The sequence below is a fragment of the Oculina patagonica genome, chromosome 8 (genome assembly GCF_052425735.1).
Source record: "Oculina patagonica isolate OP01 chromosome 8, crgOcupat, whole genome shotgun sequence".
NCBI lineage: Eukaryota > Metazoa > Cnidaria > Anthozoa > Scleractinia > Oculinidae > Oculina > Oculina patagonica.
Genome location: NC_135765.1, coordinates 6,666,944 through 6,688,089, shown reverse-complemented (window position 1 = coordinate 6,688,089; position 21,146 = coordinate 6,666,944). Strand labels below are relative to the sequence as shown.

The window sequence follows — 21,146 nt, the reverse complement described above, 5'->3', positions numbered from 1 at the left end:
ATTTTACTCTGATGAAGGTGGACAAAGGCCACCGTAAATTTAAGACTTAATACTTCTAATTTCAAAATAGGTAAAGACTGCGTTCAAACTTACGTCCATCAGGCCGAAGCTTATTCTATGTTTCAGTAGCAAAAGAGAAATTCATTGGGCAACAAATAAACCTTTCGCTTGGTTCAGCTGTGTCAGGACATATCATTACCTTCATTCAAATAGTAAAAACAGAAGGGGTGCCGAGTTTGGGAGGGGGAGGGAGGGGGGGGGGGCGCTCACCCGCACTTATTGCTGAATACCACCAGGTCTAGGTCCGAACTGCCGAACGTTTTCTCCCCCCCCCCCCCTCCCCGCCTTGGATCAACAAAGAGGTTGCTCTTAACTCGCCAACCTTCCATGTAAGGATACTTTTGGATTCTTTTAGCGTAATAAGTGTTTTCCCAGTGCTATCTTTATCCCGGGGGCGGGGGCGGACTTGCATATGGAAGTGACGGAGATGCTCGTCGTCTCGCTTAGGGGTGTAAATTTCGGATTTTTGGTCTGGCTAAGGGTGTTCCGGGCAAAACGGCAATATTTTTAGCCATAATGGTCTCGTTAAGGGCTGCACACGTAAAATTATACCAATATGAATTCCACACTTCGTTTTTTGGTATCTTTTAGGGTTAAAGAAAAGCTTGAGCCACACCCAGATTGGTCTCTTTTAGGGGTTCTTTTCAAACTTTCCGACGAGCATCCCCGTCCCTTTCATATGCGAGTCCCCCCCCCCCCCCCGAGATCTTTATAACACTCTCCTTCAAAAGTCTTGTACATTTTCCCTTTTAACTCTTACAAAGTTAACATATCTAATCAATGCTTTTAGTCAGTTAGAAATTGCTGGGATGCTCTCAGAAGACTAGAAATGCCATTTTAGAGACCCAGATTTGAAAATCTCATGGGGGAGCATGCCCCCGGACACTCCCTAGAAGCTTGCGCCTCTGGCGCTCGTGATGTCCCCCCATATATATTAATAACAATGCTACGGCGCTGCTTTAGTTTTCTAACCTTAACTGAGTGTTATAAAGAACCGCATGGTTAATCCGTTGTAACTCAAAGATATGATGCTGTCAAGGAAAGTTCCTATATATTTCTCTCAGCATCCAGTCGTTTTTACCTTTTGATTATTTATTTATTTGTTTGTTTATTTATTTACTTTTTACTGCCTATTGATCTATTTTGAACTTCCCGCGACTAACCAAAGAGAGGACAGCAATCCATGAGTCAGTTTTGCTTAAATATGTGTAGGTCGATATATTTTTAACAAGTTCGCCATGTTTTTGTCATTTTTATTTTTATTTTTTATCAATTGTAATTAAATTAGGTTATCCTTAGCGTATTTTTATCTGATTGTAATTTAAATCGGGTTTTTATATTTTTACTTTTAAATTTCAAATGTAAACGCACTGAGACGTATGTAAAGTGCGTGCTAAGAACTGTTATTATTATTATTATTATTATTATTATTATTATTATTATTATTATTATTATTATTATTATTATCCTGTTGCCATGGGGCACAGTGATAGGGTTATTAAGATTTTTGCCACTCAGTGTGTTAAAGTTTATCATATCAGTTTAGACCAATAAATCATCGTATCATACATCAATACATTATAAGTCAAACACTTAATATACTTTTAAGTATAAGTGTTAAAATCGTACCTTTTTGGTAGTCACGCTTCGGTGGCAGGCGAGTTTGCCATGGTTCGTATTTTTGCAACACCAAAACCAAGGAGACCAAACGAGCCTGATATGTCGCCGAAGCGTACCAAAAACGTTCGATTACATAGAATTATAGTTACTAAGAAGGAACTACACCTTTTTGGTATCAAAGATGACGGAGATTGTTTATATTGTGGAAACGAAGACTCCATTGAGCATACTTTCATTCACTGCCAGTTTTCAAAAGCTTTTCTAAGGAGAGTTATAATGGTTTAATAGCGTTAACTACACCAATCACCATCCATCTGTTAAAGAAATGTTATTTGGTTTATCTCCGGCCTATTCACTTGAAAACAAAACTTTGATAAGGAAACTTAATTATACCTTGCTGTATATGCGTTACTACATTTACACCAACAAACTGCACAACAGACCAATTACTCTCTCCGATTATGTTAATAAATTAAATATTAAATATACTATAGAGAAGATAGATTAAATTATTACCCTTTGTGCATTAATTGCCTTTTTGTTTAAGATGTTCCTTTACTTTTTATTCTGCTTTATAGTGCATCTAATTTATTGTAATTGTCTCTAGTGTAATTAGCGTAATTGTAACTTTATAATATTTTGTAACCTACTCCAGTGTTATTGCAATTAGTATCAAATAATATTGTAACATAGAAGGCGTGCTACAAATGAATGTAATTGTATTATGTGTATGATAGCAATAAAAAAAATAAAAATTATAAAAAAAAACTTTCGATTAGGTATTTTCCTTAACCAAATCCAGCCAAAAATCCGGTGATATTAATCTCTCTGTTGAACCCATGCTTGCTAGGCGCGGAGTGTGAAATGTCTTTACTTGCTTGTTTTGATACTGTTTTGGGTTTCAACACTTTTAACAAGTTCCCTTCCTGCAATTTTTTTAATTGTTTGTTTGTAGTTTTATTCTCTAAATTTTAAAAATTAACATTAAGTGAAACATATGGAAACTCTGACTCCATTCTTTCAGTCTGAATGTTTCAGTACTTGTCGACAAACATCGCATAATACTTGTGCGATGTTTGTCGATTATTGGCGAGCGCGCACAAGTTCAGTTTTGGCGGGAAAGTTTTTCTCCTTTTACGACCGGTAAACACCAGCTAAATTTAAATTAAGAGTCTGTGTTTTATTGGTTAAACCTCTTTTCGATTAATTGAACGTTAACACTACTTTAATTCACAGTGATCATGATATCGTGGCATATCAGGTCAGTGATTTGATATCGTAAGATTTCAGGACAGTTGATCGCGCCTCTGATTGGCTACTTGCGAATTTGGGTACGGTAATGCATGTTATCAAGCTCGGTAAATGTTTAAGACACATTTCCCATACATGAACAGTGTCAGTCAAGCTCTATTTCATGATCACAAGAAGATGAATTTCGCCTCTTTCCAATCATGAAAGGATTTAAACAACTTGCACTACCTGCACTAATATTCTGCCAAGCATCTTTGAGGCTGTCAGTCAACTGAAATATTTTGAGGCCCTCTTTCACGACAACTAGATTTCTCCCAGTTTCGTTTTCTCGATAGATAAGCAATTCTGCGTTGGCGGTTGATCCCCACTCTTTCATTAACTTATCTTCCATCTCTTTAGGAGGCTCCCATCCTTCCATCCTTTTCTCTACATCTTCATGTCGGTATGAAATCGTACCATGGCGCAGGCGGGTCTTCAAAAGTAACAAAGACGCTTTAGGGTCAATCGGGCGCTCGTTGAATGCCGTCGACCTTTTTGCCGCACCTTCATCTGGAAGAGATATTGATCGATTAAACTGGGAAGTGCGTTTCAGATTTTTCGTCTCAGGGAGTGAACATTTGTGTCCCATCCACCAAAGAATGACACCTTTGTCACCGAGAAGCAGATTGATTCTGTCTGTAATGGCGTTTTCCTCATTCTGTGACACTCTGTCCTTGTCACTGCAGATGATAATGACAACTTTTGTGTCTAAAAATGCAACAAAAAGATCAAAAAACGATTTTCAATTAATTAAATATATGAAACCTAAAAATTTACCACCGTAGCGACAAAAAAGAGCCGAATAAACCGCGCATTGCAAGTGAACCCTTAAGTCAGTCCCTATGCATTAAGAACATCTAGTTGATAAGTGTTGTTTCTTGCCCTCCAACGCCGCACAACAATGTTTTGTAAAAACGTCTCACACAAAGAGAGGTCTACAGAGTCTAGTAATGGTTTTAGTCCCAACACAAAAGAGAGGTCCAAAAAATAACCTTTTTTGGTTTCAACACAATAGATAGGTCCACCGGCCAAAAGTTTGTAGTTTTGGTGTTTTTTTTTTTTGCCGTTACCGACCGACTGAGTCTTTGCTTGAATGACCCAAATTTTCAAAAAGAAAGAGTTATATTATTATTCTTACCCACTGCTTCTTTGGCTACTTTTAACAGGTCTTCATACGGTGTTCCACATGATTTGTGGTGCAACTCTTCTTCCATGGTTCTAGCATCCACAACAATAATACAGGATCTCGATGTTTGGGTGGAGAGTAAAGATTTGGGCCCGGCTTCTGGACGACCACTGAATAGGTGGACTTTGGTCAGCAGTTCATCACCAAACAGGTCCTTGATAATAGTGATGTCAGACTGGTCACGGCATATGATCGCCACTTTCTTCTCATGTGATGGAGTATCCTTGACCACTGCTTCCAACTGTTTGATCCAGGCACTTACCGGTTCAGATGCAGAGTATTGCTCTATAGGAAAAAAGCAGAGAAATCAGGCCACCTTTGGTAACCAGTCTTGATCTATTTTTTTTTTCATTGATTGAAAGGCATTCTGACAGCCGTTTCAACCACGTAGTAACAAAACATTTAGAGATACGTCACATTTCAGAAAAGAGGTTAAATTAATTTTTAGAAAGACTTTTAAGATATCACGACTGAAAATTAAAGCAGTCCAAAATCAGTACAGCTAAAAAATATCATGCGGTCTTGAAAAACTATTAATTTGTAGGGATCCTTAAAATAAGTGGAATTTAATCACTGATTCTCTGCAAAAAATCCCTTAAGTACGTAACTTGTTCCGAGGAACTATTTTTATTTATTTATCTAGTAGGTAATGTAATTGTATAGTGTTAAGATAAACATTCCAATAGTAGGGAGAGTAATGTATGTAATACAGTGTTTCAGTTCTAGCTTGCACTTCGTAGTTAAAAATCATTTCTTTTATATAATAAACCTGGTTTTCAGAAAGAATGATGTTAGCTACTGCAGATATAACAAGAACGATTGGTTTCTTGACTTACGAATACCACCTGCACCTTCTGGTATGGCGTTCACCGGCTCGTTAAGTTTGGGTTTCTCCATGTCAGGAGGCAGATGAACAACAGCAGTTTGTCCATTTTCTTTATTTTCAACTCGTCTAGTTTTAGCTTTTTGCCTCCCAAGTGTTTCGTCCTCCACTGGCTGGACGTTGGAGTCGTTTATTTCCGCTGTCTGTCCTTTAATACCGACTTCACCGCTTTCTTTAGATTTAGCTTCCTGCATGGACACAAAAGAAGGTATTTAGAAAACAACGGTATTATGTTAAGTGGAACGGTGACTTGGATTCACATTTATCATTTCGACGTATTGAGCCTTGCAGTTATGGCAGGACATGTGTCACACATAAGAACCCAGTATATGACCTTGCTCACCACGAGTCTCCCATAGCTCAGTGGTTTCGAGCGTCCAACCGGTATTCTGGAAGGTCATGCGTTTGACTCCCGTTGAGGGAACTCGGAAATCTTTTTTCCGAGTATTCGACTTGCGAACGCTTCTTCATTTATTTTCAATAGTATTATGCCTGAACCGCTTTTGTAACGTGATTAGTGTACTTCTAAGGGCATTTTGTTATTTGTTACGTACCGGGGTATATGAAAAACTCCTTTTTGTCAGGAAACTACTTTGTTCCATATAAAAAAGAAAAAAAGTAATCGCTTTGCCATAAATTTTTGAGTGAAAAGAACTTGGTTATTTTGTTGACGGTCAAGTCGGTGTTGTTCGGTGTCGAAACAAAAATGTAGAAGAAGAAAAAAACTTTTTTCTCTGTCGCTTACACCACCATAACAAAATAAAAACATACCTGACTTGTATCAACCGAAGGTGTTGTTGGTTCACGTTTTGGCTCGTGAACAAATTTTGTTCCCATTTTTGCAGGATCGAGAAAATGCAATAGCGCCTCTTCGTGAATTGGATTGTGTTTCTTGTACCAGGAAAAGATAAAGCTCTTTTGTCCATCCATGAATTCCTCTTTGAACTGAGAAGAAATCTGCCTCTTAGCCCAGCGTGACAAGAAAGCTCTTTCTTCTTCTGCAGCGTCTTTGTAGTTGTCATCTCCACCAATAACAACAAGTACTCTTTCACCTGTGGGTTTCAAAACCGTAAAGTGGAGGCAAAAATGGGATCATAAGAAATAAGACATACCGTAAAATTTCGGTTATAAGCCCCCTCCCCCCCGCTTATAAACTCCTCGGTTATAGGCCTATCTATAGCTACCTGGAAACGAAAACATACATCCAATTATAAGCCCCGCCAGATATAAGCTCCCCCCCCCCCCACCCCTACCGGCTTTCTTATGCCTTTTTAACTTAAAAACGTATTTTGATCAACACTCCCGTGGTTCGTTTTAAAAGCTTTATTTTATTCTCCTAATAAGACCTTCCGGATATAAGCCCCTCCGCTTATAAGCCCACCCAAACCCCCTACGAAGTTGTATAAGCCCAGGACTTATAACCGGAATTTTACGGTATATTTAAAAAAAAACCTTTTGGTGCCCAACCGCACACTGGTGATACTTTCAAGACTTAAAACAAATGAGCCACAAGTGACAATACCCATAGCAGTTGCGTCACTTTTTCTAGGTTTATTGTGACAATTTAATATCCCGAATACAGAATTGCAGTAAATAATAAGAAGAAGTGTTGGTATAATTATTTTAGGCTTAAAAAAAAACCAAACCAAATTGTTATATTGTTTCAGTTATACCTGTCCAGTCACTTGAAATATCTGTAGCAAGAGTGGATACAAATAGTTTTGAATAAGACAATGATATCAGTTTTGTTTTGAAACTACTCCTATATATATACCTCTTACATTGGTCGAATGTGATCTCTCTACAGTCATAAACTGACCAAGCTTTTTTCGCTGGCGATTTAGATTTTAAGTTTTATATGGTCGAAATGGGAAGCACGAAGGCCCAATAAGTGGGCAAGAAAACCGAGGAGATTTCGGTAAAAAAATCTTTTGAAAATTTAAATCTGAAAATGACGGCGTTCAGATTTTGAAAAATGAAAAATTTTTAAATATTTCTCTTTTAAATTTAGAAATTTCATTTTTCTCGCTGTCACGCAACGATCGTCACGAAGCGGAAGCTAAAGACGATTAAAAAGCGAAAATATTCTATCATAGCTGTAGGTTTATAAGTTCAAAATACACAAACACTTCTTAACTGGTTTCTCTCGTCAATACCTTATATACGAAAAGCTTTTATTTGATGTTTCCAAATAAGTGCATCTGATCCCATCTTTTGTCTACGTGTTTACGGAAATGAGAAGACTACGTAGCCATTATTTATAAGTTTCATGGCCGTTCTTTACTAAACTCACCCGCTGCCTGTAGTAGCGCTCTATAGAACCTGGCGTAACCAATTCCAGCGTTGTCTTCGTTGATTGAGAGTCGAGATTCATGTGCATGGACGACAAAAACGGCAAAATCCATCGGTGGTCCTGATTTAACGGTCTCACACAATTCCGACATTTCGGAAAGACGAAAATATTTCTTGGTGGAGATCGTGATGTCGAAGTTCACTTTCCCTTCGATGGCTTTTAACAAGTTCTCCACAGCATCCAAGTTATACGTTTTATCACAGTTAAAAAGGTGGACACATTTACGGTTTCCTTCTTTACTTTCTAGCGGCATCTGCTCGTCATCCATTCTGCCATTAACGTCTTCCTCCATTTTGGCGAACTGTGTTTTGGTTGCCACGAATTCAGCGGCTGTCAAAAAAAATTTGCATAGTGACTTCAAAAACTACGTCACGCAAATCATGAACTTGTTTTCGGAGCGCTTTTGGTGATCGCAAAAGAGAAATTCTCTCATGAATTGTAACTTAAAATTAACTTAAGTTACATATAAATATTTTTTCGAATGTTTTTCAGTGCATTTCAAGTTACAGCTGCCCGTAAATTGGAGTTATAAAATTGAGTTTTCTCGGAAAACACTTCGTGACGTCACTAGTGAGCCAAAGCGAAAGTGTATCGAGCGATACGCGTTCGATTTGTCGTTGTAAAATACAACAAAACAGTAGCCAGAACGGCTAGTATGTGATAATTCATCGGTAATCGATCATGGCTTGCAGTAATTATAAGGAACAACTAGAAGATGACAATTCCCAGCTTTGTAGTAGAATACTTGACTTCAAGATCGGAATATACGAGGACTTTCCAGACGCCTTGGATGGTGAAATGGAAGGTTGTCGCCTGAATATCGCGCTCTTTGGCATGACTGGCTCTGTAAAATCAGCCCTGATAAACACTATCTTCCAGTTCTTGGATCTGGATTCGGGGCTAGCTGTAACTCAGAGCATGGGAATCGAATGGGAAAGGAAGGGACGAAGATTTTGGAGACTTGTGTTCCTCCGGGGAACCAAATCACGCTATACGACACGCGAGGATTCTTCCAGCTGAACAAGAATGAAGAAGGTAGGTTCTTGTTATCTAAGAATTTCTTTAAGATTTCCTTAATGATGAAAGGGAAACTTGACTGTGTAAAGTGGTTTATTTTATTTGCTTCAATGTCGTCATACGTAGTGCATGTTTTAAACTTTATAGTCAGTCCGGCAGAACGGCATTTATACTAAGGTCACGCCGGGGATTGAAAAAATGAGCCTAATTCTGAATGGAGGCGAAGGTGACGGAAAGAGAAAGGGCCGGGGCCTTTCTGTTGCTATGGTAATAATTCAGCCGGTTTTCACTGCACAGTCTACTTTTCTATCCTGTGTTGAACTAAAAGTCCTAAGAACTTCAAGGACTTGTGTTAAATTCGGATTCCACTTGACATTTTCAGCTTGAGGATTTCTGAACTTTGATGGTTTCGGAACTTGATGGTTTGACAGCTGTTGCCAGCTGATGTCTTATTTAACCAATGAAATTCTTTTAACCATTCTAACAAGTTTTGTGATTGGCTAATTGTTGTGTACTTTATATTTGTTTTGAAAATTGCACGAATTCGTGGGGAAATTAATGAATTTCTTAATTATAAAACAAATAAAAAAAGCCTCGTCTTTGCTCTGTCCTGTTGTTAAGCACTTATAGGAAGCGACTAGAGCACTCAAGAAGTAGGGAGAAACACTCGCCTATCGGCATTTATATACTCGAAACTCCTTGTTTCTTTGTAGTGGCTTTTATTTGTCAAAATTCCTGTTTGTGCAGCTCCATTTTGTTCAAAAAGAGCTCCAAGAAATACAAAAAATAAGGAGATTTTACTATTAAAATATTCCCGCCACACTTCAGGATGAGCTCTCTGACGTCATGCATACATTACCAGCTCCAAGATGGCGGCGTTCAGTTGTCGAGTTTTGGGAAAGATTTCATAGGGTTATAGCGCACGTTGGAGGCTGAAAGTTTGGCGAATAACATATCTTTGTGTAAACGTTTTATTGGCGTAAAGAAAAGAAATGCCCATTCTGTAGTGAACTTCTCCTTTAACACTTGTAACCATGGTTGTAGCTACCAAACCAAGCGTTGCTTGCTTTACTTTAGTTAAATGAAGCACGTCACTATAATGTGTTTAATACACGACAAAACTTTTCCTTAATATCACCATTAATTTCTTAAGGCGCCAAGGTCAATATTTTTGAAGAAGTAATATTGCTAGCTCAATAAGTGTGAAAAAAAAAGTTGTCTAGCTCATTGCCAGAAACCAACGCGTCGAAACTTTCCAATTGGGAAGAAAGGTAATCACCGACATCCTGTATTCCACCTTTGACACTGTCAACCAACTTCCCTACTGATTTGGAATCTTTCTCGTCATTCACAACAACGCGAAAATTACCGGTGTTATTTTCTCGATAAATCAGCAATTCTGCATGGGCAGTAGATGTCCGTTTCTCCATCAAGTCATTCGCTATGTATTCCGGAGCCGTCCATCCTTGCAGCCTTTGCTTGACATCTTCCTCTTGGTATGAAATCCTGCCATGGTGCAGTCGGGTCTTCAAAAGTAAAGTGAACTCCTCTGGGTTGATCAAAGGTGCGTTATGACCCACAGACCCTTTTGCCGCACCATCACCTGGAAGAGATTTTGATCGACTAAACAGAATAGCGCGTTTGGGTTTTTTGGCTTCAACAAGTGACTCTTCGGTCTCCTTCCACCAAAGGATAATGCCCTTGTCACCGAGAAGATGTTTGATTTTGGATGTTATGGCGTCTTCTCCATTCTGTGACGTCTTTCCCCTGTCACTACAGATGATAATGACAACTTTCTGCTCTGAAAAGATAATGAAGAAGACTCAAGATGATCAACGAAACCGTAATAGTAAACCATTCTCACTGCACACAATTGCCCTGACACGGGAAGCTAAGTTATGGGAGGATACCCGCGACTGCCAGGGCAATTTGCGTGTAGAATGTAGGGTACAGCAGTGATGGACCGCCACCAGGGGAGGTGGGAGGGGCGAAACGTATACAGTTACTTCGCCGAACTCCGTTGAACTGGCCACGAGGTGACTAAAACTGTGATATTTGAAGCGAAGGTCGCAATGCATCATGCTACTAGTGCGCAGGTACAACACGCCGGAATTTAACGAACTTAAGCCATTCCCGAGTGACGGGCTAATTATGTATGCAGTGAGAATAGTAAACGACATTCTAAGCGAAATGTTTTGTCCATTCAGGGAGGAGAAAAAAAAATCAGTCGCTTTATGTTTCAAGGCCCGGAATAAACTTTGGCTTGACCGGTCGCTGGGCTCGAACACTGACTTAAGAACCAACTTGGCGCCGCTTGTCTCGCTAACTCTATACCATCGCATATCCAACGCGCTAACATGGAATAATTGTTTAAGACTCCCTTAAAAAGTAAAAGTAATACATTTGCTTAGTAGCTATAGCTCTGTGTTCTGTGCCTGAAAATTCATCTAGGGCTTGTATCAGCCATTAGTGTTACAAGCCCTGTTTTTGTAGCAGCAAATACTGCGAATCATCTCTTAAACAATGGGGCGTGTCGCTGCAACATGTTCCTGCTGCATTTTCATGTGTGTACATGAAACATATCGCTGCGACATGCCCTGCCTACGATATGCCTCCCAACATATCCCTTCAGCACCTTTAATGTTTTTAAACATGTCTGTCATATTATTATGTAGACACCCTGACGAGTGACCAAGTAACAGAGACTTCACACATAGCAATGAATTTGGTCCTACAGGTATATAAAGGCGTCGAAACAAGAAAGGACATGTTGCAGCGACATATAGGACAATATGCAGGCACACAATAAATTGTACGGCCACGTTGCAGCGATACGTCCCCTAATGTTTTCAGGGGACATGTCGTGGCAGCGTTTCCACTACATTTTCTTGTGTGTAAACATGTTTTGATTTCATCCCTGCTTATGGTCGCTGTGAAGTTAATAGGTACTTTTTCCCATTAAATGCACATGAGTAAGGAGCTTAGCAATACAAATTGATTAAGGACGAGAAACTTAACTTTAAAAACGTTTTTTAAAGTTAAATATTAATATTCTTACCCACTGATTCCCTGGCTGCTCTCAACAAGTCTTCATAGGGTGTTTCACCTGATTTGTGGTGCAACTCTTCTTCCATGGTTCTAGCATCCACAACAATAATACAGGATCTCGATGTTTGGATGGAGAGTAAAGATTTGGGCCCGGCTTCTGGACGACCACTGAATATGTGGACTTTGGTCAGCAGTTCATCACCAAACAAGTCCTTGATAATAGTGATGTCAGACTGGTCCCGACATATGATCGCTACTTTCTTCTCTTCTAATGGCGTATCCTTGGCCATTGCTCCTAACTGTTTGTACCAATCACTTTCCGGTTTCGCTGCAGAGTTTTGTTCTATAGGAAAAAATAACAGATGAGTAGAGCAAACAGGCCATCCGTTAGGTTACCAGTCTTGATCTCTTTTTTTCTTTTCCGGCATCGATTGAAAGGCATTCCGACAGTCGTTTCAACCACGCGGTAACAAAACATTTAGAGATACGTCACGTTTCAGGAAAGAGGTCTTGGTCCTTTCAAGGGAAAACGCAGAACTGTTCAAACTAATTTTTGAAAAGATATCACGACTGAAAAGCAGTCCAAAATCAGTACAGCTTTTTCATTGCGAAGAAAAAAATCCAGCGAACTTGACTATTATTAATTATCTAGTAGGTAGTTGTATAGTGCTAAGTTAAACATTTCAATAGTAGGAGGAGTAATGTAATACAGTGTTTTTACTAGGTTGCACTTCCTTATTAAACATCAGTTTCTTTTATATAATAAAACTGGTTTTCAGAAAGAATGATGTAAGCTACTGCAGGTAAAACAATTAACGATTGGTTGCTTGACTTACCACCTGAACCTTCGGGTATGGCGTTCACAGGCTCGTTAAGTTTGGGTTTCTCCATGTCAGGAGGCTGATGAGCAACATCATTTTCTCCATTTTCTTTTTTTTCAACTCGTCTAGTTTTAGCTTTCTGCCTAAGGGTTTCGTCCTCCACTGGCTGGACGTTGGAGTAGTTTATTTTTGTCTGTGTTTTTACACTGACTTCGCCACTTTCTTCAGATTTAGCTGCCTGCATGGACACAAAAAAAGGTGAAGTTAAAAAATTAGCATTTTGGCTGAGGCTGAACCATTTGTTGCTGTGATATGTTTACCTCTAAGGACATTTTGTTTTAACAGTTTAAAGAAGAAGAAAAAAGAAGAAAAAAAAACACAATTTTTTCTGTCGCTTGTTGCCAACCATAACAAAGAAAACATACCTGACTTGTATCAACCGAAGGTGTTGTTGGTTGACGTTTTGGCTCGTGAACAAATTTTGTTCCCGTTTTTGCAGGATGGAGGAAATGCAACAGCGCCTCTTCGTGAATCGGATTGTATTTTTGGTCCCAGGAAAAGATAAAGCTCTTTTGTCCATCCATGAATTCCTCTTTGAACTGAGAAGAAACCTGCCTCTTGGCCCATCGTGACAAGAAAGCTCTTTCTTCTTCTGCAGCGTCTTTGTAGTTGTCATCTCCACCAATAACAACAAGTACTCTTTCACCTGTGGGTTTAAAAACCGTAAAGCAGAGGCAAAAATAGGATCATAAGAAATAAGAAATACCCTAACATTCCGGCTATAACCCCCCCGCTTTTAAGGCCCCCCGTTATAGGCCCATCTACCTGGAAACGAAAAAAATACACCCGCCGGATATAAGCCCCCCCCCCCTCTCTACCGGATGACAGTACTGAATAGGGTTAAATGTTGCTTCATTATGCCTTTTTAAGTTAAAAACGTACTTTGATCAACACTCCCGTGGCTCCTTTTTTTTATTCCCCTTATAAGCCCTTCCCAAAACCCCTTACGAAGTTGTATTAGCCCAGGGCTTATAACCAGAATTTTACGGTATATTTAAAATAAAAACGTTTCGCTGCCCAACTGCACACTGGCCATACTTTCCAGACTTAAATAAAACAAATGAGCTACAAGTGATCACAAGTGAGAATACTCATAGCAGTTAAGTCACTTTTTACTAGGTTAGTTGTGACAATTTAATATCCCGAATACAAAATTGCTCTCCATAATTGGCGAGTAATTCAATGTGAGAGTAAATAATAAGAAGAAGTGTTGGTTTATTTTAAAGCTTGAAAAAAGACATTGTTATATTGTTTCAGTTACACCTGTCCAGTCACTTGAAATATCGGTAGTAAAACCCCTTGCACAATATATAAGTGGATACAAATAGTTTTGAATAAGACAATGATATCAGTAATGTTTTGAAGCTACTCCAATATATATACCTCTTAAAATGGTCGAGTGTAATCTCTCTACAGTCAGAAACTGATCAAGCTTTTTTCGCTGGAGATTTAGATTTTTTGTTTAATATGGTCGAAATGGGAATCACGTAGGCCCAATAAGTGGGCAAGAAAACCGAGGAGATATCGGTAAAATAATCGTTTGAAAATTAAATGACGGCGTTCAGATTTTCAAAAATGAAAAAATAATGTTTAAATAGAAATTTCATTTTACTTGCTGTCACGCAACGATCGTCACGAAGCGAAAGACGATTCAAAAGCGAAAATATTCTATCATAGCTGTAGGTTTACAAGTTCAAAATACACAAACATTTCTTAACTGGTTTCTCTCGTAAATACGTTATATACCAAAAACTTTTATTTGATGTTTCCAAATAAGTGCTTCCGATCCCTTCTTTTGTCTACGTGTTTACGGAAATGAAAAGGCTACAAAGCACTTTTAGCCATTATTTATGAGTAAACATAGCCCCTCTAAAAGTTTGTAAAACCTACCCGCCGCCTGAAGTAACGCTCTATAGAATCTAGCATAACCAATTCCAGCGTTGTCTTCATTGATTGAGAGTCGAGATTCATGCGCATGGACGACAAAGATGGCAAAATCCATCGGTGGTCCTGATTTAACGGTCTCACACAACTCCGACATTTCGGAGAGACGAAAATATTTCTTGGTGGAGATCGTGATATCGAAGTTCACTTTCCCTTCGATGGCTTTTAACAAGTTCTCCACAGCATCCAGGTTATACGTTTTATCACAGTTGAAAAGGTGGAAACATTTGCGGTTTCCTTCTTTGCTTTCTGGCGGCATCTGTTCGTCAACCATTCTGCCATCAACGTCTTCCTCCATTTTGGCGAACTGTGTTTTGGTTTCCACGAATTCAGCGGCTGTCAAGAAAATTTGCATAGTGACTCCAAAAACTACGTCACGCAAATCATGAACTTGTTTTCGGAGCGCTTTTGGTGATCGCAAAAGTGAAATTCTCTCATGAATTGTAACTTAAAATTAACTTAAGTTACATAAATATTTTTTCGAATATTTTTCAGTGCATTTCAAGTTACAGCTGCCCGTAAATTGGAGTTATAAAATTGAGTTTTCTCGGAAAACACTTCGTGACGTCACTAGCACTGTGAACCCCAAAAGTGAGCCAAAGCGAAAGTGTATCGAGCGGTACGCGTTAAACATAAAACTTTATTTATCTCGATTTCTTGTTGTAAAATACAACACAACAGTAGCCAGAACGGCTAGTATATAATATATCATCGGTAATCAGTCATGGCTTGTAGTAAGGAACAACTAGAAGATGACATTTCCATGCTGTGTAGTAAACTACTTGACTACAAGATCGGGGATTACGAGAAGTTTCATGATGCCTTGGACGGCGAAATGGAAGGTTGTTGCCTGAATGTCGCGCTCTTCGGCATGACTGGCTCGGGAAAATCAGCACTGATTAACACTATCTTCCAGTCCTTTGATCTGGGTTTGCAACCAGCGGTAACTCAGAGCACTGGAAAGGAAGGAACGAAGATTTTGGAGACGTTTGTCATTCCTGAGACACAAATCACACTTTACGACACGCGAGGATTCTTCGAGTTGGACAGAAACGAAGAAGGTAAACTTTTCTTTGCCTGAAAAAGTTCTTCAAGATTTTCGTAATGCTTTGCTAAACTGATATATAGCAAACTATAATGGAGATGAAGTTTTGTTTTATTTACTACCATGTAGCCAAAAAGCCCAATGCACATGTTTTCCTACTTTACTCTCGCCCTCCAAATCATAATAACTAAGGTCAAGGCAGTGATAGTAACAGTGACAAATTTAAAAATAGAAAAACTTCATTAAAGTTATGTCACGAAAAAGAAAAGATAATGCGAATGGTCTGAGGCAGACATGTAAGATGTATCAAGCCGGAAGTTGGTAAGATGAAGGACTGGTGCAGTAGCAGAGGAACCTTTCTGTTGTTATGGTTACTGAACCAAAGTGGAACACATTTACAGTGTCCATTCGATATGTGCGTTTTGCAAGGCAGTTTATGATTTTGCTTATTTTTTGTACTAGAAATTTCCGTCTTGATGAACATCACGTAGGGTGGGGGTGTTTATTGGGGGCGGGGGGGGGGGGGTTGGTTTAGTCGAATAGGGCACTAAATTTTTCTTTAAATTTCTTCAGATTTTCCTATTTGTTGAACGGTTTCCTTTCTGTTTAATTTCTGTCGGTAGTAAAGACAAGTAATTTGTTAAAATGTGTGTTAAGGTAACAGCCATATGCCCGAGTCTGAAAGCTGATTTCCAGTCCGCACTGCGCAGCCGCGGGATTTGATTTCATTATTGTTTTGAATGTGTTGATACATTACACTTCGCAGCAACTGGTAGTTTCTTTCGGGAATGCTCGATGAGCTAAAACGTCGATTTGGAACAGATTTGGGGTGGAGATTGAGAGATGTGGACTGGAAATCATCTTTAACCGGACCGCGTGAAAACTCAAGAATCTTGGTGTAGGGTCTTTACCTTAGCCCTCTTTCCTGTACATTATCCGCTAAACATTGTTTATCAAGTAAAATAACATTTTCTGACTAAGTTATTTCTTTCTTTAACAGGGGAGCTGTTTCGCATTCTATTCGGAAATGAGCGACCAGGAGACGAATTGACTCGGGGTTCCGAGAGTGCAAAAAAGGCAGAAGCCGCTGGCGTTGGTGCTCACAGACTCAAGAAACCTCCAATATTAGATCAGACACACGTAGTATTGTGGGTTATAAACGGTAATGACATCAGATTCCAAAAGGGGCAATACAGAGAAAAGATCAAGTTTGTTCAAAATCAGCTGAGTGGATTTGGTGAGTAGATTTGGTGTTTGAAATGACTGTTTTTCTCCTTTTAACACACACAAAAATCTCCGCATCACCCTTCCTTTATAAACTACCTTTAGGACCCCTCCTTAAATGGCGCTCTTTTGTTATAATTTTCAGCAAGCATTTTTTCGTTTTGCTTTTTCGCATCTTTTTATTTATTAACTGTATCGGATTCTCGTGAACCGAGATATACTTGAAGAGACGTTTACTAGTAGCGAGAATTAATAGTAAGCAGTGGGGACTGGATCTGAACCTGGTGCGCCAGTTTGGCTATCAATTATGTGATATTTACTTTAAAATAACCTTCAGCCAATTGGTATTTTTTGTGGCGCGCGAAGCAACAATCTACGCGCAGTTCCCGCCACAAACCGCGCTTAGCCACAGAAAACCGGAAGTGGTGTTAGGTTTGCCGCTATGAAGGTGCATGTGTACTGACCACAGTAGATTAACTTGCTTTTACTTGACTAACGTAAAAGTACCTTTATGTTTGTTACAGCAATCACGATCATCACCGTCATCACCTTTGATGACCAAATCCAGAAAAAACCCAACGCCAAAGAAGAAAGGGAGAAGTTAAAGAAAGCAGCTCAAGAAGTCACTGGTAGTGACAAGAAAAATGTGTTTTTCATTGCCAACTCGGTTGATGGACAAGAAGATCATGATCCAAAGTACAAGAAACGCGTGCTGGAGATGTTGGAACAGGCATTAAAGTGCGGGGAGCGGTCAATAAGAGTGCGACAAACTAGCAGAGCCAGACAAGGTCACAAGAAGCAGACACGGTCGTCCGAGTCTGATGCTGATCGTGTCAAGTTTCCTGTAGAGAATACTGAGCCACCAGATTATCCTCCTAAAAGAGATTGGTGGTCAATGCCATGAGTCACCTTTCAATGAAGACTTTTTTATCTTGATCTCGTGTAGACAAGCGAGAAGAACTGAGTAAATGAAGCATTGTTTCTAGTCCAAAAACATTTGTGCTACATACATACCTACTTTATTATCTTTCCCCATGGGGGCTTTTCGAAGATAATATGCTACTAAAATCAATAATATTACATTCTACTAAAATTAAAATTTAGATAATCTAATAATAGGCACTATAGTGCTACCCACTAGAGTGCTTCTCCCTCCCGTATAATGATCTTTGACGTTGTTTTCATTTTAGTATTTTTAGATAAAGAGCAAAATGTCATTCATTACCACTGAGAGGGTCAATGGCAACATCAGTCAATTAACTGAATAACGTGTGAATATCTTGTTGGATCTAGCCTCTTGATGTGTATAGAGTCTATAGTTTTGCAATCTAGGTATGAGTCCTTTCTTCTGTGGTCGAATCTTGGAATTCCAAAGGAGCCAAAAAACTTTTCTAGTTATTTACATATTATAACACATCACATTATAACACATCAACCACGTCGACCGTCGTTATAGAAAACATGTTTGATAGCTTATACTGTTCGTCAGGTTCGTCTTTTGTATTTTACAAATAGTGTGCAAGCTTGAGGTTTTTATCGCCTGAGTTGTTAGCGAAAATATCTTAGTCCTGACAGAAACCAAGAGCTAGCAGGCTAATTGTTCAGTTAAGCACGACACCCTGATAAAAGACTGAGATTTAGTGACGGCTTCTTTTCAGCCATGACGCATGCAAAACCGCGCGTACGCTGTGAGGGACTTTTATTGGTTCACGGAGTAAATGCCGATAGAAATTAATTGTAAATTGTTAATCATAGGTCTTTTTTGATAATGTAGATCAAGGAATTATTTTTTTTAATGAGTTTTATTTATAAGTCGTTTTCATATTATACGAGAAAAAAGACGAAGTAGTATAAGGGCATTCCGATTTTTGACAGTCGTGTCGAAGAGAATTATCAACTTAAATGTGCTGGAAGGGAATTCGTTCGAGATTAAATTTCTAGATAACGCATTAATTATAACATCAAAATTGAAAATGAGTTAACTGAGTTAATATGATTGAAATAATCGGCGCTAATAATTTATCCTTTGATTTAGTTACATAATGAGGACTTTTGAAGAATGCATATGGTATCATTACTTTTAATGGCAGGCTGGACAGACAGACAGATCTACATGTAGACAGACACACAGACAGACCGACAGACAGACAGAGATGTTCGTTTTACAGCCATTAATGTAAGACTTATAAAAATACTTTAAAAACTTTTGTTTTACTATAAAGTAATGCAATAAAAGAAACCAGCTTAAATTTCAACTGTCTTCAATAGTTTCTTTTCTGATGTTCATAGAAACTAAGAAAATAAATGTTTACAAATTGTAGCCGGAAGAATACTGGTTTAAAAGCACTTTTCATTTCTAGTGCGGCGACTGTAGAAGTGGAAACGAGACAAAAAGTAACAGCGAAAAAATATTTACCGCCAATAAACAATAAGAAAAGAATGAATTGGGGATACTAATCTTATCTGTGATTCCCCTTAAATTGAAGTGGGCAACCAGCAAATTGAAGGAAGGAGAGAGTTGGCGAAAAATGCTAAAATTTACTTGTGTTTTAAAATCAGTGCTATGGCTTCTAGCCCTGGCAGTTCAAATCTGCACACCAGCTTATCATAGCTCTATATGACATTGTGCTTACACCAGAACAACAACCCAGGAAGGGACGTTAAGGGTTATATTATTGACTGCGGCTCGTGATGGTTAAGACATTCTGTTCCCATCTTTGGCATTCTATCACTGCTAACTGCTAAACATTTAATGTTAAGAAATAAATTTTTAGTGCAAATATGCATAGGTCTTTCCAATAAACAAATTGATGTCGCTATGACGTCAGAATCGTTGCCTTGGTAACATCAATAGTGATCAAAGAGTAGATACCCCCTTTTTGACCCTTTGATCGAAATTTCAGACAAAGGCTCTCGAAAGGGATTTCCCCTTAGAAATAAGTTAGTGGTCTCGCACGGCATTCGTTTCAAGCCAACGTTACGCTTGTCAACAAAATTCTCGCCTGTTATCACAGTTGTACAGAAAAAACCTCATTGTTTCTCAATATCTCTCAAATCTCAACCGGAAGTCAACATTTCTCTTCTTTGGTGTTTATTATTGACTTCATGACGTCAAGTTACAAATGTTAAAATGTGGCATTCCAATTCATTTGTTGAGGTTAAACACGCCAAAAACAATACCAATCGCCTGCGGGTTTCCGTGCTAAATTTCTCAAAAAACGGGGTTTTTTTACCGTTAAACTGAATTTTTGGTGCTATAGACCCAATGCAAATATGGCGGCTGTTAATTTTCGGTTCCCAGAAAAATCATTTGTCAACGAAATTAAATTACTTAAACTTAAAGATAAAGTCAAAGTAAATCAGTGTACGAAGTTTAAAGGCTATACTTCCATCTGATGGGAAGTTACAGGGGTATTTATATTGCCAAAAACATGAAAACGAGGCTAGGAAGGCCAGGGTGACTTTTTCCATACAAATCTCTTAAATTTTAATGAGTCATAACTTTGCAGTCATTTAACCCAAAACACTACAACTTCTCAAAAAAGCATAATATTTCATATATATTTAAGTGCCACCATCAGCGTTTTAAGAAACTTGACCAAACAACAGAAATGAATGACAACCATTTTTGCATAAGGTCTATGATCCTGAATTTCCCTTAACATTGCTTAAAAAGCACTTTTCAACGATGCAGCAAGATTTTGATGAAGATTCCATGGAAAAATGTACAAAATTGTCCTTTGGCGCATGCGCATAAGCCAAAATTTGGACTTCTTCTTCTTCTTTTTTTTTTTTTTTTGCGCAATCGTTTCCATTTATTTTCTTGCTCCTTTTCTTTTCGTTTTTCTCGGCTTTGTTATTTCCACTCCTTTCTACTCTATCCGTCCTTCCTTTAGACCAAAAAAGTTTTGATTAAAACATTGGTAAACCCTGAAAAGAGGACCTCGATCTGTTACAGGTGTTTTGGGCTGTTTAAGCACCGATTTTGCACCAAAAAGTCATTGGCTTTCTCTCGATTAGCTCTGTCAGTAGCTCTGTCAGGATGCGACTGATACGCGAAATGAATAGTTCTGTGAAAAGGTCAAACCTAGCTCTATCCGATGCTTGTATTGTACCAAAATCTGCTGACTTTTAAATTAATGACGTCACAAGTGGTTCATTGACTGCGCCCTCAAATGTCGACAAAAGTCGACTTTAGCACTGAAAGAGTTAAGACGGAATCCACTAGGAAGTCGAGTAATATTTATTAAAGTTGGACAAAAATCAAGTACCAGAATAATTTAAATCCTATTGCATTATTTCCTACCCTTAATAAAAGTTAAAAATGTAAGTAATTATCCGTGATAACACCAACAACAATTTCTTATCAGAGTCTGAGAAAATGAATTTCAAAGTTCACAAGCTCTAAGCAAAATCTCACGTGTAGCCATTTTGTAAATTCGTCTTTAAGCGATTCAGTGGAATTCAGTGGAACTTCGAAATTTGTTTTCGATGTTTGATGTTGTAAAAAAACATTTCTTTTGATAAGATATTTGAAGCAGTAACAAAAACGTTTGCAATAAGGTGGAAATAATTTTGGTACAACAATTTCTTAT

The 21,146-nt window shown here is 38.5% G+C and overlaps 3 protein-coding genes across 4 annotated transcripts; 1 reads left to right on the top strand and 2 right to left on the bottom strand.

The window, feature by feature from the left end:
• Window positions 1–1,313: 1,313 nt before the first annotated feature.
• On the bottom strand, window positions 1,314–7,703 carry LOC144663016 (uncharacterized). The gene is made up of 5 exons (XM_078523948.1): window positions 7,333–7,703; window positions 5,811–6,091; window positions 4,993–5,227; window positions 4,109–4,441; window positions 1,314–3,678 (listed from the first exon to the last, which is right to left on the bottom strand). Exons 1-5 carry the CDS (start codon window positions 7,682–7,684, stop codon window positions 3,077–3,079), a joined length of 1,803 nt encoding a protein of 600 aa, XP_078380074.1. The 5' UTR covers window positions 7,685–7,703; the 3' UTR covers window positions 1,314–3,076.
• Window positions 7,704–7,967: 264 nt separating this feature from the next.
• On the top strand, window positions 7,968–18,806 carry LOC144663055 (uncharacterized). Of its 2 annotated transcripts, none has more exons than XM_078523994.1 (3): window positions 7,968–8,427; window positions 16,328–16,564; window positions 17,076–18,806. In XM_078523994.1, exons 1-3 carry the CDS (start codon window positions 8,322–8,324, stop codon window positions 17,453–17,455), a joined length of 723 nt encoding a protein of 240 aa, XP_078380120.1. In that variant the 5' UTR covers window positions 7,968–8,321; the 3' UTR covers window positions 17,456–18,806. The 2 variants fall into 2 exon arrangements, with proteins under 2 accessions (XP_078380120.1, XP_078380119.1); XM_078523993.1 differs by lacking the exon at window positions 7,968–8,427 and adding an exon at window positions 14,938–15,343.
• On the bottom strand, window positions 9,106–14,656 carry LOC144663015 (uncharacterized). Its single transcript, XM_078523947.1, has 5 exons — window positions 14,229–14,656; window positions 12,704–12,984; window positions 12,294–12,516; window positions 11,468–11,800; window positions 9,106–10,210 (listed from the first exon to the last, which is right to left on the bottom strand). The coding sequence occupies exons 1-5, from the start codon at window positions 14,635–14,637 to the stop codon at window positions 9,603–9,605; spliced, it is 1,854 nt and encodes a 617-aa protein (XP_078380073.1). The 5' UTR covers window positions 14,638–14,656; the 3' UTR covers window positions 9,106–9,602.
• Window positions 18,807–21,146: the final 2,340 nt, after the last annotated feature.